Source organism: Erythrolamprus reginae, chromosome 2 (genome assembly GCF_031021105.1).
Source record: "Erythrolamprus reginae isolate rEryReg1 chromosome 2, rEryReg1.hap1, whole genome shotgun sequence".
Lineage (NCBI taxonomy): Eukaryota > Metazoa > Chordata > Lepidosauria > Squamata > Dipsadidae > Erythrolamprus > Erythrolamprus reginae.
In genome coordinates this window covers 185,721,128-185,740,950 of record NC_091951.1, presented here as the reverse complement: position 1 = coordinate 185,740,950, position 19,823 = coordinate 185,721,128, and the positions used below count along the sequence as shown (strand labels likewise).

At 43.0% G+C, this 19,823-nt stretch overlaps 1 protein-coding gene across 1 annotated transcript in view; it reads left to right on the top strand.

Moving 5' to 3' along the window:
• MAP3K12 (mitogen-activated protein kinase kinase kinase 12) overlaps window positions 1–16,020 on the top strand; it is a 35,278-nt gene extending 19,258 nt beyond the window's left edge. Inside the window, exons 8-13 of the mRNA XM_070736044.1 lie at window positions 2,446–2,562; window positions 6,234–6,371; window positions 9,505–10,060; window positions 11,936–12,006; window positions 14,272–14,545; window positions 15,783–16,020. Of these exons, the coding sequence (XP_070592145.1) occupies window positions 2,446–2,562; window positions 6,234–6,371; window positions 9,505–10,060; window positions 11,936–12,006; window positions 14,272–14,545; window positions 15,783–15,881 (1,255 nt within the window). The 3' untranslated portion in view covers window positions 15,882–16,020. The remainder of the gene's footprint in view (window positions 1–2,445; window positions 2,563–6,233; window positions 6,372–9,504; window positions 10,061–11,935; window positions 12,007–14,271; window positions 14,546–15,782) is intronic.
• Window positions 16,021–19,823: the final 3,803 nt, after the last annotated feature.

Here is a 19,823-nt window from a genome sequence, read left to right as displayed (position 1 = left end):
GGTTATACAACTTTCAATCCAAAACACTTTCAATTCAATAGCATTATCCTACCCTATTCTACAAAGAGGGGAAAAAAGTCACTGTATGGCCAGTGTAATCATCTTCCCTGTACTAATTATAACATTTTCAATCCATCATCATACCCTATTCTAGAAACAAAAAAGTCACTGTATAGCCAGTGTAATCATCTTCCCTATACTAATTATAACACTTTCAATCCATCGTCATACTCTATTCTAGAAAAAAAAAGATCACTGTAGATCAGCGAAATCATCTTCCCTACTCTAATTATATCACTTTCAATCCAGTAAAATCAACATACTGTATTCCATTCTGAAAGGAAGGGAAAGGAACGGGGCATAATCTTGAGGGTAGATTCATTGAATTTGCATTTCAGTTGAAATTTTTATTTTTTTCATTTCCCAAACATGTAATGAGAATTGGAATGCATCTGTTGACATTTACGTTTTATGGAACATATTACAGAGTTTCAAGAGGAATACAGTGGTCCCCCGATTATCGCGAGGGTTCCGTTCCAGGACCCCTCGCGATGATCGGTTTTTCGCGAATTAGCGGTGCGGAAGTAAAAACACCATCTGCGCATGCGCAGATGGTGTTTTTACTTCCGCCGCAGCAGCGAGGAGCCGAAGATTGCGGTTTCCCCGCCGCCCACGCAAACTCCTCGCTGCTGCCGCGCCCGCCGCTTGTCCGCCCGCCGCTTGTCCGCCGCCTGCCTGCCCGCGCGCCCGCCCTTCGCCCGCCCACGCCGTTCGCTCGCGCCGCTTCCCAGCTGAGTCCTGAAGCGAACTTCCGCGTTTGGCTTCAGGACTCAGCTGGGAAGCGGCGCTGGGGTTTCCCCGCCGCCCACGCAAACTCCTCGCTGATGCCGCTCACCCTCCCACCAGCAAGAGGGGGAAGACCCAGGGAAGCCGCCCAGCAGCTGATCTACCCGGCGCCATCTACGCATGCGTGGCCATAGAAAAAAGGGCGCGCATGCGCAGATGGTGTTTTTACTTCCGGGTTGAAAAATCGCGATATAGCGTTTCGCAATGATCAAGATCGCGAAACTCGGGGGACCACTGTACATCCTAAAGAAAAAAATGTATAGAATGAAGAAAATGCACAAAAAAAGTAGATATAGTGAAAAATGTATAAAACTGCATTTGTCAAATTTGCTTGCAAAAAGGAAGCATGTTTTTGAAAAACACAAGTTTGTACATTTCTTGTGTTGTTGTTTTAAGAACAGAACAATGATGATATAGAACAGAGTAAACTTCACAGCTGGAAAACCGGGACATAGAATAGATCTGACTTCATAAAAACATACCTACTCCTTCTAAATGCATCTTTCTCATTTCAGTAATTCTTAAACCTGCAGTGATGTTCCATCAAATATTAAAGATGCTAGGACCTGTAATTTCCTGAACTCACATGAATCCTTGCTATTAAGCATCTCAAAAACTGTCCCTTCTTCCTTAAAATGGGATCAATGTCCTGCAAGGGATTGTCAAATAATCATCAGCCTTTGAAAGAAGAGTCAAAACCCTGTGATACAAGCTCTACCCATTCTGAAAGGGATGGAGCTTGCAGCCTGGTGCCACAAAACAGTTTTCATTCTCCTGGCCATAACAGCAAGAGCCTATGGATCAGTGGTGGGTTCCTACCATGCTGTCAGGTGCTCCACACTGGTAGGAGCCCAGTGGTGATATGAGGGTTGCCCAGAAAGTAATGCACCACAATTTTTTTTCTTCAACAATTATTTATTGAACACAATGAAACTTACACACAAGAAAAAGTGATGTTTCTTCTACACTCCCTATTTTTCCACGTAATCTCCGTCCCGTTCTATGGCCTTCCTCCAGCGAGACGCAATGGCGTGTATGCCCTGTTGGTACCACTCCTTATTCTGGTCTGCGAACCGTCTTCTAATGGCCTCACCCTCTGTGCCCAGCAACTAACCGTATGTCTGTTGACTGCTGATTCTCCATAAACTGAGCACAAACATTTGTGAATGCTCCCAACAGTTTCTTTATCCACAGTGAGAAATTCAATGACAACACGCTGCAGCCAATAGCAGGCAAGCATCAAAGAGTCTGACATAGTCAATTGAGCCCATCCTACCTCACAGAGTTATGTGAGGATAAGACAAACCCCAGACAAGCATTAAGCAAATTAAACAGACAAATAAAACAAAATAAATAAAATTAAATAAATAAATAAATAAATAAAACAAAATAACCGAAATAACTAAACTAAATAAAATAAAATTGTCTACGGAGAGGGGCGGCATGCAAATCTAATAAATAAATAAATAAACAAACAAACAAATAAACAAATAAATAAACAAAAATAAAATAAAAGAATAAAATAAAATAAAATAATCAAATCAAATCACAACTTTTTATATGTTTGCAAAGTTTTCTTGCTCCCTTCTTCTGCTGCAGGCATGCCTTGGACATCCGGGAGCACTACGAACGTAAACTGGAACGGGCCAACAACCTTTATATGGAGCTCAATTCCCTCATGCTGCAGTTGGAGCTGAAGGAAAAAGAGTTGCTTCGGTAAGATGGCAGAAGTCCTGCATGGCTGCTAAGCTTCAGAGCTAACTTTTCCTAAAGGGGGGTGGGTGGGCTGCAATGGGCTTGCAGGGGTTCGGGATAACCTCTAGCTAAGATTCTGTGCAGTTCGTAGAAACCCCCCCCCCCCCAATCCCACTCCTGCCTGGCCTCGCTCACTCCACCCTGCCCCTCCCAGAAGTCGTCACGTGGCCATTTTGGATGCAGATAAGTGCAGGGTAAGTGCGGAGGCTTAGGAAGGGCGGAAAACAGGCCTACTGGAAGTTCAGGAAAGCTGGAAATGGGCCTGTTTCTGGCTCCTGAGAGCCTCCAGAGCCTGGGAAGGCTGTTTTTACCCTCCTGGAGGCTCAAGATTCTGCCGCACGAATCCCAGCGACCAATTAGGTCCCACAGAGTTGGCCTTCTCCGGGTCCCGTTGACTCAATCAATGTCGTTTGGTGGGTCCCAGGGGAAGAGCCTTCTCTGTGGCAGCCCTGACCCTCTGGAACCAGCTCCCCCCTGAGATTAGAACTGCCCCCACCCTCCTTGCCTTTCGTAAACTCCTTAAAACCCACCTCTGCCGTCAGGCATGGGGGAATTGATATAACTTCCCCAGGCCTATACTGTTTATGTATGGTATGTTGTGTGCATGTTTTTTTTAAATTATGGGTTTTTAGCTTTTTAATTATTGAATTTTTATTATATATTGTTTTCTGTTGTGAACCGCCCCGAGTCTGCGGAGTGGGGCGGCATACAAATTTAATAAACAAACAAACAAACAAACAAACAAAGAAAGAAAGAAAGAAAGAAAGAAAGAAAGAAAGAAAGAAAGGCCTCTGTAAATTGGGGAGGGCAGAAAAGGCCCCCACCCCACCATTAAATTAAACTTTTTCCATTTTTTAACATTAGATTTGTATCTATATTGTATTGCTATTGTATTGTGAACCGCCCCGAGTCTTCGGAGAGGGGCGGCATACAAATCTAATAAATTATTATTATTATTATAGTGCAGGAGGCCAACTATGCCACGCCCACCATGGCCACACTTACCCAGAACCGGTCAGAGAACCCCCTTGCTAAAATGTTTGAAGCCCACCCCGGATGTATTCTTAACTAAGCTAGAGGGGAAAGGTTCAGTAATGAGAGCTTTGGCCTACCAGCACTCTCTCAAAACCCTTCCCTCCACCTCAGTAAACTGGGCATATCTCTGACCTGTTTTCTGGATTTCAAATATCAACACCACACCATCAGTTTGGAGCATCGTTTTATCCATAAGGCAAGGAACACAGAATAAGGGAAGCTCTGGTGGCGCAGTGGTTAGAATGCAGTATTGCAGGCTAATTCTTCTGCCTACTGGCTGCCTGCAATTTAGCAGTTCAAATCTCACCAGGCTCAAGGTTGACTCAGCCTTCCATTCTTCTGAGTTTATTAAAATAAGGATCCAAATTGTTGTGGGCAATATGCTTATTCTGTAAACCCCTTAGAGAGGGCTGTGTGAAGTGGTATATAAATCTAAGTGCTATTGCTCCCAACCAAAACTCCTGCAATTATTTGCATTGGGAAGGAAGTACAGGTAATCCTCAACTTACAACAATTTGTTTAGTGACCATTCGAAATTACATGAAAAAAGTGACTTGCGACCATTTTTCACACTTATGGCCATTGTAGCAGCCTCATGGTCACGTGATCAACATTCGGATGCTTGACAACTGGTTCATATTTATGATGGTTCCAGTTTTCTGAATTTATGAATTACCATATTTTGCGACCTTCTGACAAACCAAGTCAATAGGAAAGCCAAATTCAGTTAACAACCATGTAACTAATTTAACAACTGCAGTGATTCACTTAAAAAATGTGAGAAGAAAAATCATCACGAATCCCAGCGACCGGTTAGGTCCCACAGAGTTGGCCTTCTCTGGGTCCCGTTGACTAAACAATGTCATTTGGCGGGACCCAGGGAAAGAGCCTTCTCTTTGGCGGCCCCAACCCTCTGGAACCAGCTCCCCCCGGAGATTAGAACTGCCCCCACTCTCCTTGCCTTTCGTAAACTCCTTAAAAACCCACTTCTGCCATCAGGCATGGGGGAATTGAGATATCTCCCCCGGGCCTATACAATTTATCCATGGTATATTTGTGTGTATGTTTGGTTTTAATAAGGGGTTTTTAGTGTTTTTTAAATTATTAGATTTGTTGTACATTGTTTTATAGTTGCTGTGAGCCGCCCCGAGTCTGCAGAGAGGGGCGGCATACAAATCTAATAAATAATAACAATAACAATAACAATAACAATAATAATAATAATAATAATAATAATAATAATAATAATAATAATAATAATACAGTAATAATAATTTTAAAAAAAACTGGGCAAAACTCACTTAACACATTTCTTGCTTAGCAACATAAATTCTAGGTTCCATTGTAGCAATAGCAATAGCACTTAAACTTATATAATGCTTTACAGTGCCTTATAGCCCTCTCCAAGTGGTTTACAGAATCAGCATATTGCTCCTTGACAATCTGGGTCCTCATTTTACCGATCTTGGAAGAATGGAAGGCTGAATCAACCTTGAGCCTGGTGAGATTTGAACTGCTTAACTGCTAGCAATTGGCAGTCAACTGAAGTAGCCTGCAGTACTGCGCTCTAACCATTTTGCCACCTCAGCTCTCTGTGGTTGTAAATCGAGGAATACCTGGATTTGCCCTGGATTTTTTTTTTAAATGTAAAAAATTCTACGCAGCCTTTCTCAACTTGGTATCCTCTGTATCAGGTAAAATTCAAGGGCCAGCAATAATTGTTCTCTCTCAGAACAAGGGGAATTAAAATCCAAACACACCTTGAAGTCAGGTTATCCTTTATCCTCTACAAACAGAAATGTATTGGTTTCTTCGAATGGTGTTGAACCAAGCAACCATTCAATCAGTCATCTAGTTAAAATTATTATTTTCTGCTATTTTATCCGATTATCATTATTGTATTACAGTACATGCATCCTGTTTTCCTGTTCCAAGATTTTCACAACCCCAGCATCTGAGTAACTAGTATTAAAGTTTCTGCAACACTCCGTGGCCTGCACTGGCTGCCGATCGGTTTGCGGTCACAATTCAAAGTGTTGGTAATGACCTTTAAAGCCCTACATGGCATTGGGCCAGAATACATCCAGAACCACCTTCTATCGCACGAATCCCAGCGGCCGATAAGGTCCCAAAGAGTTGGCCTTCTCGGGGTCCCGTCAACCAAACAATGTCATTTGGCAGGCCCCAAGGGAAGACCCTTCTCTGTGGCGGCCCCGGCCCTCTGGAATCAACTCCCCCCAGAGATTAGAACGGTCCCCACCCTCCTTGTCTTTCGCAAATTACTCAAGACCCACCTTTGTCGCCAGGCATGGGGGAGTTAGGATATTCCTTCCCCATGGCCATTCCAAGTTATGTATGGTATGTTTGTGTGTATGTTTGGTTTTTATAATAAGGGTTTTTAGTTGTTTTATTAAATTGGATTGTTACATGTTGTTTTTTATCATTGTTGTTAGCCTCCCCGAGTCTGTGGAGAGGGGCGGCATACAAATCCAATAAATAATAATAATAATAATAATAATAATAATAATAATAATACCGTAATAATAATTTTTTCTCTGCGTCCTGCTGAATTTTCAATCTTTGCATCCTTCTCCTAGGAGAGAGCAAGCGTTAGAGAAGAAATATCCCGGACTTTTTAAGCACCATACATCCCGCAGTCTCCTGCATGGCAACACAGTGGAGAAACTGATCAAGAAGAGGAATGTGCCACAAAAACTCTCTCCTCACAGCAAAAGGTGAATCACTGCAGAGAAAGGCCCTTACAGGAAGGGTTCACATTGACCATTGTGTGTAGTAGCATAATGTGGAAAGAAAATGGAAGTATTGGGCACAGAACCTAAGTTTCTGTTTAGCCCAGGGGTCTGCAACTCGCGGCTCTGAAGCCGCATGTGGCTCTTTCATCCCTCTGCTGCAGCTTCCTGTCACTCAAAATATGCACTGGCATGTGATTTACTGAACTTTTCAACCCATCTTTTTTTTTCTGAGTTCAAAAAGGGGTTTGTTACAGGCAGAAATAAAAATGTGCTTTGTAGCCGGTCATTGATGTCATAAATGCAACAAACTATAGTTTTTTCTATACATAACATAAAGATAAAAAATGATATATGCAGTATTATCTTCATTTTAGATGTCAAAAGGGTTTTGTGGCTCACGGTGTTTTCTTTTCTGTGGGTCCAAATGACTCTTGGGGTGTTTAAAGATGCCAACCCCTAGTTTAGCCCAATGTCAGCTCCCAAATAGAGGAAAAATGTCCTGTTAGATGCTTTTCCCTGTCCATCCTTTTTGTTGTATTCAGTTTTCTTCCAAATGTTCAGCATTTTATAACAGTATCGACCCTGCAAACGGATGGTATGATTAGTAATTTATTGCAATCTCCTGCAAATTATTTTGATTGCTTTGATGCCTTTTATTTTATTTCTAATTGTTGTTTATTTATTTATTTATATGAGCTGCCCACAATCACTTAGGTGAGAGGGGCAGCAATATAAATTAATCATGCAAATACTTAATTCACATAAGAATAGAGACCGTCATTCCTTAACGACCACAGTTCAGACTGGAAATTTGGTTGAAAGTTATTGCGATCATGAAGCAGATTGCCATGTGATCTGACTCAATTTTATGATAGTTTTTATAATGATTGTAAACCGAGTCACCATGATCATTAAACAAACCATGTGGTTGTTAAGTTAATCTATTCTCCTGAATGGGCTTTTTTTTTTTTTTAAACCCTGAAAACCAGCAAACAAAAATTGCAAATTGCAGTAACAGGACCTCAGAATGCCACAACCGTAAATGTAAACCAGTTGCCAAAATGTAATCTATATGAACACCTGGGACAAGGGTGGGTTCCGCTCACCTTCTCCATCAATTTGCATCACAATGTTTTGTGTGTGCGTGCAAGAGGGCATCCCCTTGTGCATTTTTGCTTCTGCTCTTGCTCAGGAATTCAGAATTCAGCCCAAAACACAGCGGAGGAGCTGATCAGCTGTGATTCAGGCGAAGAAATAAGGGTCAGTATGATCCTAGGGGCGGTGGAAGGACTCTTTTTCAAGTGGAGAAGCCATCTAAAGATGGAAAAATTCACCAAAAATAAAATAAAAAAAAAGATGGCGGTGCCTACAGGCCAGCACCATCCAAACCGTAGCTGTGATGCCATCATTATGTCACCAGCGGGTCGCTAACGGTTTGAGTGATCTGGTCTGAACCAGGGGGAACCCATCCCTGACCCGGGATGTGTACAGCAGTTGTAACTTCAAGGGTGAGTCATAAATAGGTTTTTGGAGTCTGTCATAACTTTAAATGGTTGTTAAGCAGCCAGTTACTAAGTGAGGGATGCCTGGATACATTTCTATTTTTCAGATATTCTAGTCTGCTCATTACTTCCTTTCAAGAAAATTAATAATGTAATGTAATGTAATCTAAATCTGAGCCGGGGTGGCGCAGCAGGTAGAGTGCTGTACTGCAGGCCACTGAAGCTGACTGTAGATCTGTAGGTCAGCGGTTCAAATCTCATCACTGGCTCAAGGTTGACTCAGCCTTCCATCCTTCCAAGGCAGGTAAAATGAGGACCCGGATTGTGGGGGCAAAAGGCTGGCTCTGTTAAAAAGTGCTATTGCTCACATGTTGTAAGCCGCCCTGAGTCTAAGGAGAAGGGTGGCATAAAAATCGAATAAATAAATAAATAATCTAATGTAAGACATCAAATGGTCAAAGCAATGGAAACTGGTCAAAGCAATGGAAACTGCAGTTTAATGTTTCCAAATGTAAAATAATGCACTTGGGGAAAAGGAATCCTAAATCTGAGTATTGCATTGGCAGTTCTGTGTTAGCAAAAACTTCAGAAGAGAAGGATTTAGGGGTAGTGATTTCTGACAGTCTCAAAATGGGTGAGCAGTGTGGTCGGGCGGTAGGAAAGGCAAGTAGGATGCTTGGCTGCATAGCTAGAGGTATAACAAGCAGGAAGAGGGAGATTGTGATCCCCTTATATAGAGCGCTGGTGAGACCACATTTGGAGCACTGTGTTCAGTTCTGGAGACCTCACCTACAAAAAGATATTGACAAAATTGAACGGGTCCAAAGACGGGCTACAAGAATGGTGGAAGGTCTGAAGTATAAAACGTATCAGGAAAGACTTAATGAACTCAATCTGTATAGTCTGGAAGACAGAAGGAAAAGGGGGGACATGATCGAAACATTTAAATATGTTAAAGGGTTAAATAGGGTTCAGGAGGGAAGTGTTTTTAACAGGAAAGTGAACACAAGAACAAGGGGACACAATCTGAAGTTAGTTGGGGAAAGATCAAAGGCAACATGAGAAAGTATTATTTTACTGAAAGAGTAGTAGATCCTTGGAACAAACTTCCAGCAGACGTGGTTGGTAAATCCACAGTAACCGAATTTAAACATGCCTGGGATAAACATATATCCATTGTAAGATAAAATACAGGAAATAGTAAAAGGGCAGACTAGATGGACCATGGGGTCTTTTTCTGCCGTCAGTCTTCTATGTTTCTATGTTTCTAAAGGAGCAACAGCAAAACTACAAAAACTGGGAAGGCAGGGAAGCAATCTCAGAAGCAGCAACATAACAACCGATTTCTTAAAGCAGTGTTTCCCAACCATAGCAACTTGAAGATATTTGCATTCGCTGGCTGGGGGATTCTGGGAGTTGAAGTCCAAATATCTTCAAGTTGCCAAGGTTGGGAAACACTGTCTTAAAGGGTTCGATGGAAATTACAGCACCGTCTCCCTTTTTGGCACCAAGATTACTCAGATGACTCTATATGCCGCCCCGAGTTTGCGGAGAGGGGCGGCATATAAATCCAATAAATCTAACCTAAATCTAACCTTGTTTTGCTTCTGCAGGCCAGACATTCTAAAGACGGAAGTCATCCTGGACCCCAGCCTGCCTCAGCTCGCCATCCCTGTGTGCCAGAAAGGGCCCCCGTCCCCCGGGCGTAGCCGCCGTGCTAAGTCACGCTACCGCAAGGTCAGCACACGGGGCAGCTGTGGGGAGCTGGCCGATCCCGGAGGAGCCAAGCGCCTGGAGCCCTGCACGGCCCTCCGAGGGCTCCAGCACGACCTGCTACTACGCAAGATGTCGTCTTCCAGCCCTGACCTCATTTCCACCACGTTGGGAGCCGAGGGCCGCAAGGGGGCAGGGGGGCCGGAATCCCCACCGACAGAGCAGCCCCGCAGCGAGACGCCCAGCGAAGACACTGCCTCGGTGCCTTGCTCCAGCAGCCCCGACTCACCCTCTTCTCGACAGGGTGCGGTGGGGCCGCCAGGAAAAGGAAGGCTGCAACCCGGAGAGGAGGCGGAACGGGAACAGGGCAAGAGCAGCCGCTCAGGGGCCCCGCAGCAGTCTCAGCACCTCACGCCAGCGGCTTTGTTGTACCGAGCGGCTGTTACCCGCAGCCAGGTAGCACGGTGTTTCTTTCTTTTCCACTTCTTCCTTCCTCCCTTCCCTTCCCAAATGAAAGAAAGTAGGTGGCAGGCCAATGTCTCTAACTCAAGCAATGGCTTTGGCCTAAAAGGCCTGTTTATCGGGACACTGACTGTAGGCATATGGCAACAGCCACAGTAATTTGAAAAGTCTGTAGAAACAGTGGCTGTGGCTGCCTTCTCCTTTTCTTCCTCTGAGAAAAACAGGTAGTCCTCGACTTAAGACAACAATTGATTCCTTTTTTTGAAGTGAGGCGGTCATAAGGTCAATTTTTTCTCATTTAATGAACTTTCAGGGTTGCCATGGTTGTTAAGTGAATCGCTGCAGTTGTTAAGCGAGTCACACAGCTTGTTAAATATAAATCTGGCTTCCCTGTTGGCTTTGCTTCTCAGAAGGTTGCAAAAGGGGATTGTGTGATCTTGTGGGACACTGCCACCATCATAAATTGGAGTCAGGTGCCAGTTTTGAACTCCTCCTATTTAGATACGTTGAATACTCAAATCACCTGTTCAAGATAGGAGACAGGTGGGCCTGTTTGGCACCATAATTAACCTCTTGTTGGACCAATCATTCCTCAACAGGGCTTGTCTTGAAGTTGGAGCAAAATAAATGGGTTGACAAAGAGTTTCTTTTTTTAAAAAAATCTCTATCAAGTTTCTACATATTAAAAAAATGTAAATGAACAACATACAAAACACAAAGAAAAAAGAAGAAAGAAAAATGAAGAAAGTAGATAGACAAATCAGCTTATAAACCTATAGAACATATGGAGCGCTCAATTTCCGTGATGTTTGATATATGCACATAGTTATTTGCTTATCATCAGTTAATATTTTCTTTCACTACATACGTATATTTATTTGTTGTATAAAAGACATAATTTGTCAACCATATTGTTGACTGTCACTGTCAAGCGACCTAATATTAAGTATTTGTATCGAGTATGTGGAATTGTGTGTTTATTTTCTTTAGTTCTGTATACTATATTGCATTCATTTTGGATATTTCTGAGGAAGTTAGTTAGTTTCATTCACCTTTATTAAAGATATTATGCTGTAAGAGGAAATAGGAAAACATGGGAAAGAGAGTCAAAATATCCCCCCTCCCATTCTATTTGTTGTAAAGTGGCGGAGATGGGAACTGGCAGATTCAAGCTTGTGTTGCTATATCCTGCAACAATAAAGGACCATCTTATAGTCTTTGCTATGTCTGATTCCAGTCTGACCTACAGGGGTGGACAAAAAAATAGAAACACCTTGCAGCTCTTCTGTGGAATCCAGATTTGTGAAGCTCCCTTCGAACAGTTTTTGTGGGAACTAGGTTCTGTACGTGTCTATTGAGCTCTGCAGTGATTTTAGGAGCTGCGGTCTTGCGATCCACTCTAACAATTCGCTTTAGAGTCCGACGGTCTCTCTCAGACAACTTCGACTTTCGACCAGACCTGTGCTTGGCTGAGGACGTTTTCCCTTCTCTTTCAAAAGCAGTCATCACTTTTGAGACATTACCTCTTGAAACACCAAACATCCGGGCACTTCCTGTTACACTAGCGCCTGCCATTCGAGCACCAACAATTTGGCCTCTTTGAAAGTCTGAGAGGTCTGCCATTTCTAGAAGGTTATAACCAATTTCCTTAAATTTCTGTAAAAAAAAAAAAGGTAGTTTAAAAAAACATATGAAATAACAGAATTTTTAAAAAAACATTAAATATGTCAAGTTTTGATTGATTTTAACATGTTCAAACATGATGATGCCAAAAAGCCAAGTGTTTCAATTTTTTTGTCCACCCCCTGTATTTTGCAAAGGTGACAAATCCTGACACCGTTTCTTTCTATTTCGTTCATCTTGACTTAGAAACGTGGTATCTCCTCAGAGGAAGAAGAAGGCGAAGTGGACAGTGAAGTTGAGCTCCCTCCCCGGCAAAGGTGAGCATTTACCTGGTTTCGGACTCAGCCCCCAAGAATTTGGAGGGATCAATGAATAAAGCAGAGCAGAAAATTGACAACTCTCATTTATGGTTTGATAGTGGATCAGAGGTTTAAGAGGAAAGATAAGTGCATATCTCTTTTCCTTTAGTTGAACAAAACCTAAAAGTATCTCAGAAAATGTCAGTATTGCCATCAAATTTCAGTGGCACAATTTAATGATTTGAGGATCAGAAAAATAAAGTGAGGGACATCGTGGTTATAAAAATTGCCACCTGTAAAAACTACTGGAACCCATGAAATAGAATGAAACTGATTTCTCAGTATTGTTCTACTGAAATCTATGGGAGTGTAACAGTCTACTCCCCATATCTTGTTGAGCTTTGAGAGGAAAGTGGTCTACAAAAACCTAAAATAAATTGTTCACTTCGAATCATTGCAAGAAGGAGATTTGTCAATGCTTTGCGATTCTGTCCGAGTTAGCAGTGCTGAGTAGACAGCAGTGGTGAAATGAGCCAACTTTTTAGGATTATGAGTACCTAATTGAAGTCTTCAGTGAAAAACACTGCAGCAGGCTTTCTTGTAAACATATATTTTACTTTTGCTTCTCTAAATAAACTATCACTTTTTCATTTAACCACTATAACAAACTATCCACTGTACTATTATATAACTCTTATTACATCCACCACTGCAACCACTAAGCACTAACTACAAACCACCCAGCACAAACCACTCTAACCACTGTAACAAATCACTCTATGACACGCCCATGCAAGGGTGCTACTCCTATTATATAGGTTACAGCCAATCAGGTTGCAGCACAATTAGCAAACTCATGATTACATACTGATTATGGCTTACATAGAAACATAGAAGTCTGACGGCAGAAAAAGACCTCATGGTCCATCTAGTCTGCCCTTATACTATTTTCTGTATTTTATCTTAGGATGGATATATGTTTATCCCAGGCATGTTTAAATTCAGTTACTGTGGATTTATCTACCACGTCTGCTGGAAGTTTGTTCCAAGGATCTACTACTCTTTCAGTAAAATAATATTTTCTCATGTTGCTTTTGATCTTTCCCCCAACTAACTTCAGATTGTGTCCCCTTGTTCTTGTGTTCACTTTCCTATTAAAAACACTTCCCTCCTGGACCTTATTTAACCCTTTAATATATTTAAATGTTTCGATCATGTCCCCCCTTTTCCTTCTGTCCTCCAGACTATACAGATTGAGTTCCTTAAGTCTTTCCTGATACGTTTTATGCTTAAGACCTTCCACCATTCTTGTAGCCCGTCTTTGGACCCGTTCAATTTTGTCAATATCTTTTTGTAGGTGAGGTCTCCAGAACTGAACACAGTATTCCAAATGTGGTCTCACCAGCATTCTATATAGCGGGATCATAATCTCCCTCTTCCTGCTTGTTATACCTCTAGCTATGCAGCCAAGCATCCTACTTGCTTTCCCTACTGCCTGACTGCACTGTTCACCCATTTTGAGACTGTCAGAAATCACTACCCCTAAATCCTTTTCTTTTGAAGTATTTGCTAACACAGAACTGCCAATACAATACTCAGATTGAGGATTCCTTTTCCCCAAGTGCATTATTTTACATTTGGAAACATTAAACTGCAGTTTCCATTGCTTTGACCATTTATCTAGTAAAGCTAAATCGTTTACCATATTACAGATGCCTCCAGGAATATCAACCCTATTGCACACTTTAGAGTCATCGGCAAATAGGCAAACCTTCCCTACCATTACATTAGCCTTTATCTGTTTATCTAATGATGGGTTTTTTAGATTTTATATTTAATTAATTGGATCTAAAATATTATACATTGTGTTATTATATGTTGTAAGCCACCCCACGTCCTCAGAGAGGGGCGGCATAAAAGTCCAATGTTATTTCTCAAGGTAAACTTTAATTCAAGTTAGTGTTAGTATGTGTGGCTGAGTAGTTATTCATAACTAACCTCAATCTAAACATTTCTGTGTGTGCAGAACCTTGGTAAACAAGGATTAGCCTGTTCATACATCAACAGAGTTAGGGATGGGGCGATTTGATGGGAAAAGTCAAGTTGGACTTGGGGTCAATTTGGCACACTTTCCTCTTGTCCTGCTGTTGTAGCTCTCAAAGCTTGGGTACCAAGTGTGCTGGTTCCGCCTGGACCCCAGTTTCCTCCCGGGGTGTGGCCTCCTTCTTTTCTTCTGTTTCAAGTTGACCGGAGATTTTTTTTTTCTTTCGCTGTCTTTCCCAGGTGGCCTCAGGCTAGGAGCAAGCGGCAATCTCTCTCCACCTTCAGCTCCGAGAACTTCTCAGATGGGGATGGCGAGGAAGGCACCGGCAGTGAGGGCACCACCGCTTCCCACAGTGGCGGCACCCCTGATGTGCCCAGTACCAATACAGATGAACGGCTGGATGCCGAGCGCTCAGATGATGACATCCTGGGGAACTCGGATGGGTTGTCCGAAAAGGAAGCCGCCATTCAGCTCGTGAAACGGCAGCTCAGTGCTGAGCAAAATGCTGGAGAGGTGGGTAGAACCATAGAACCATAGAAGAATGATGGCAGAAAAAGACCTCATGGTCCATCTAGTCTGCCCTTATACTATTTCCTGTATTTTATCTTAGGATGGATATATGTTTATCCTAGGCATGTTTCAATTCAGTTACTGTGGAGTTACCAACTAGTTTGTTCCAAGTTCGGAAGTTTGCTGGAAGTTTGTTCCAAGCATCTGCTACTCTTTCAGTAAAATAATATTTTCTCATGTTACTTCTAATTTCCCCCCCCCCCCAACTGAGTAAACATTATTAGCCCTCCTCTCTCAGGACTAGGGAAACACACACATACCCCAAGCACAGAATTACCACCAGATAAGAGGCTTTGGAAGGGGCTTTGGAAGAGAAATGTTCAGGTTGGTTCAGGATCATTTAATTATTAAATCACACATTCAACCTGTACCAATAGCCGTAACTGGCCTGCCTGCACTCACAGTATTGTGGAATTTATTGGCTTTTATTCTGAGGTTTTTAAGAATCTGGTTTTTACCCCTCAGAGCCACAAAGAACATGCATAAGTCATTTATGGTTTACTTTCCAACATTTTTCCTCCATTGAAGGACTTGTATTTGTTTGCAAATGGAGCTTCCTGCGCCAGCGCCCTCCATTTGCACGAATGAAGCTTCACACATGAGCACAAGCACCTTCCCACACACACACTCACACAAGTGGAGTTTCACATGCACCCACTTGTCAGTCACATGGCCCAGTTTCAAACAGGTCATGGTCTAGTAGTGGGTAGTGTATATGCATGGTCCAGTGGCAAAAACAGATTTATTTGCCTCCTTAATATAGAATGTTTGCTTTTTAAAATATACCCTGCCATTCAAATCCATGATCAAATGTGACAAGGTTTTCTGCCAGGTCTCCCTCCCTCCCTTTCCCTCCCTCCTTCCCTTCCTCCTTTCCTCTGCCACCTTCCTTCCTTCCTTCATTTCCTATCGCCCTCCCTTCCTTTCCTGTTTCCCTTCCTTCCTCCTTTCCTTCCTTCCTTTCTTCCCTATCGCCCTCCCTTCCTGCTTTCCTCTCTCCCTACCTTCCGTTTCCCTTCCTTCCTTTCCTCTCTCCCTACCTTCCTTTCCTGTTTCCCTCCCTTCCTCCCTTCCTCCCTTCATTTCCTCTCTCCTTCCTTTCCTTTCTCCCTCCCTCCTTCCCTTCGTCCCCCTCCCTCTCCTGGCTCCATCTTTCCTCACCTGCTTCATCTCTTTGTAGGATCCTGCCGCCTATGAAGACTCGGATTGCGATAGTGCCGAACTGGACAATTCAGGCAGTGGGGAGGTGCAGAGACTTCCAGACCTGCCGAATTTGTGATCTCTGCTGCTTGGGTCTCCTTTCCCAGGTTGTACAGCCCCCTCCTCCCCTTCTCGGCCACCCTGCACCAACACCACCACCTTCTCCTCCCCAACCCCCCAGATATTTATATAAATAATTATAAAGCTCTATATAAATCTATATTATCTCATAATCTCTGGAAAGAGAGCCAGCACACCTCATTCCTCTCCTCGGTTCCTGAACCCACATTTTCTCCGACCGGTTGGGGAGGGAGGTCAAGGGTCTTGCCTTAGGATCAGGGCTCACTGCATTCAACGCTGGACAGCCGGAATGGAGGCAGCGACTGAATGGACCCTCCCCACGGGCGGCCAATGGCCCCACCACTTGCTCAACCCCACAGGAAGGCACGGATTCCTTCCATTTTGGTTCCTCCACCAACATCCCGAATGGTTTGGGAATTCAGCAGAAGATCAGCGGGGCCTGATGGGCCACCAATGCCCTAAGGGCGGAAAAGAGCCGGAGGCGGCGTGGGCTAAGGAACGGTGCCAACGGAAATGACAACGGTGCACCAGCAGGGCTGCAGGTCCCAGCTCAGCCTCTTGACTGGGGATGTACATCGCCCACCGGAACGTCCAGAGTGCTTCTAACCTAAGACGGTCTCTGAGATGGACTTGACGCATGCTTGGGCCGTAGTCAGCACGGAACTCTTGTCCCAACGGACAGCTTGAAAAGAAACGAGCCATTTCCATCCCTGTCCTTGTAGCTGTTCTCAGAAGCAACAAGAGGACTGAAGGCCTCGACTCCCTCCCAGGGCCCTTGTCTCTTTCCCAGTACGTCATCCTCACCTTTTCCGCATCCAATCGTTCTGCAGAAATACACACACACACACACACGCACACACACACAGGCTTTCCTAACTGGCTTAAGGTTGGGATGGGGAAAAGTGGCCCTCTTCTGCTCTCTGCTGGCACCAACATGCACTGCACTTTTTTTTGTGTGCTCGATTTGTTTATTTATTTATTTATTTGATTTATTTATTATGAGAAATGTTTACATTTGCACTTATTGTGTGTCCCATCTTGAGGGAGGAAAGCCAGGGAGGGGGAAGGAAAGAGAGTGCATAAGGGAAGGCAGGAAGCGGGTTCGGACATGTCCCACCCATTTACCATCAAGAGGCTGCCATGCCTAAAAAGAGAAATGGGGAGTTCCTCGAATTTACATTTGTGTGGAGAAAACTGAACCAAACCACCCAGTCCCCTTGGGTTTCTCTTGGGTGAAAAATCTTGGGAGAATCATTTGGTGTTATTGCCCCCTTTGCAATTTGTTTGTTGCTTAGCCTGCGTGGTTAAACCCCTGGGATCTGAGAGTCTAGGTCAGACTCAGGCTAAGTGCAAGTGTGGGCATAAACCCCTTCAGAAACATTTTCCTCCCAAGTGGAAGACCTACAGGAAAAGCACAGCTAGAAAAGGTTGAAACCAATGAACTCTTTCCTCACTCTAACCAACCAGCTTTTGCTGGAAAGAGAGGCGTTCAAAAATTACTGTCAAAGGAAATCTTATGAGGGGCCATTGGTGGCCTACCTGATATATTGGGTATTTCTGTTGCCTCTATGGCAGGAGAGTGATGGATTGAGTTCAACCCTCAGGTGTCCAGGTGCTGGTCTTTTTCAGTTCAAAGAGGCCAAGACCTTAGGTACACAAGATGCTGTTCTTGCAGCATGGTTAGTTATCCAAATAGCCACGGGTGAAAGAGGACACTAGGGGAGAATGTACTGCAATCAGACACAAGCTTGGTGTTGAGGTTTAATTTGCCTACCTTTTGAATATTTGTCAGAGTCCCATATTTCTGGTAATAAATTGCATTTTTTCCTGGGGAAATGGCATACAAATAATCTGCCAGTCCAGTTTAATGGGGCTAGGTCAAGCAGAGTAATGGCCTACCTATATATATATATATACAGTGTTCCCTCGATTTTCACGGGGGATGCGTTCCGAGACCACCCGCGAAAGTCGAATTTCCGCGAAGTAGAGATGTGGAAGTAAATACACCATTTTTGGCTATGGACAGTATCACAAGCCATCCCTTAAGACCCCTAAATTACCATTTCCATTCCCTTAACAACCATTTACTCACCATTATTACTGGTACTCACCATTGAATAAGACATTTAGTGATTGATCCTGATATTTATAAACATAATTATTTATTAACAATAGTTATTTTTTTGTTATTTATTTGCAAAAATTGTTAGTTTGGCGATGACATCGGGTGGGAAAAACCGTGGTATAGGAAAAAAACCGCGAAGTATTTTTTAATTAATATTTTTTGAAAAACCGTGGTTTAGGCTATTCGCGAAGTTCGAACCCGTGAAAATCGAGGGAACACTGTATCTCATAAACCAGTTTCTGCCGAGTCAGAGACGCTGTTACTGAATGTCTTCTGAATTATTGGAAACTGTGCTAGGAAATCTCCCCTGGTTGATCAACGCAAGGTCTCAAACCCTCTTCATGCAGTAGCACTGCTTTAGAGAAAGTCTCAGTCGTGTCAAGCTTGACTCATGGCAACTTCTTAAGTTACATCTGTGCGGGGTTGGATTATTGTTCTTTTTTCGGCAACAAAAGAGAAGGAAATTGCCATTGTCTTCTGGGCTGTATAAATGTTTTACTTTCCAGACTAGTCTATACTCTGGTGGACTCCTGGTGAATTCCCTGGTGGACTTCTATTCAAATGCTAATCAGATTTCACACTATTTTTGGAGATCCATCTTTTGGCCTCTGCAATATTTCCCTACCCACCATTTGGTCCTCTCCACTTAATCTTGAAATAATCCACACCTTTGCTAGGCTAAGGATCATATCAACATACTCCGTTTTCATAACCTTAAAGGCATGGTAGAAGTTCTAGGGGGCCGTAATTGTCACTACATTTTATGCAACGGTTGCATTACTGTTTTTAACACTAAACTTTTGATGCAGAATTTATTCTCAGGGCTACCATATCTGTGCTGCAAAAATCTGGATGACCGTTACATGGCAGCAGAGAAAATGCAGCCTAAATATGGAGACCAGAAATAAATTATACTGCTATTCAGGGAAAATTGTAACCGCTTAACCCCGTTGTGGTGAAATGCACAGCACAAGCGTGCTTGAATATATATCATTTGGTTGTATTTTCTTAGCCGGGAGAGTCGAGATTAGACTATCAGCTTTCTGATCCTAAATAGGCTCCCTTGTCTGGTTTTCTCACTAAGACAAGAAAGGCAATCAAAATTCTTTAAATGCTTTGAATTTCTTTAGTTTAAGAAAAAGGGGGTAAACATTATGAGAAGAGGCACCTAAAAAGAATTTGCTATCCCCCTTTAAAAAGCCAGCCCTTGTAATAATGGGAGCAGCAGGGTCCATAAGCTGTTACAAGCCCTGAATTTGTGAAGCAGGTAGTGTAAATAGGGGGTGAAAGCAGACAGTCTTAACTGGCAGAGAAGTTATTAGGTCTGTTCCTTAGGACTTCACATGGGGGATGATATCCGGGCTGCCAAACTGCACATCACCATTACATGGCAACAATACCCATCAAGCAAAGGACTAATGAGTTTTTTTTCTGCTCAGTCAGCCAGGTCTGGGCCCTTATTGTGAATCCTGTGCATTGGGTTTTTTTCTCCAAAAGCCCACTAGCTAAAAGAACAATTTAACTTTTTGATTCTTGCTTTTTTCTATACTTAATGAACACAAGCACGACCCCCCCCAACTCTGTTACTAAGTGAAATGTCCTTAAGCAAAAGGACTTGCGCAGACCTTACAATGCCACTTCTGCCCTAGTCATTAAGCAAATCACCTGCACTCATTAAGTGGGGTTATTACATGATCACAACTTGCAATTTTACTGCGGGCTGGCTGTGAAGCACACAAATTAAGATCACGTGACTACGGGATGCTGTAATGGTCATCAGTGTGAGGACCGGTCCCAATATTACTTTTTCAGCAG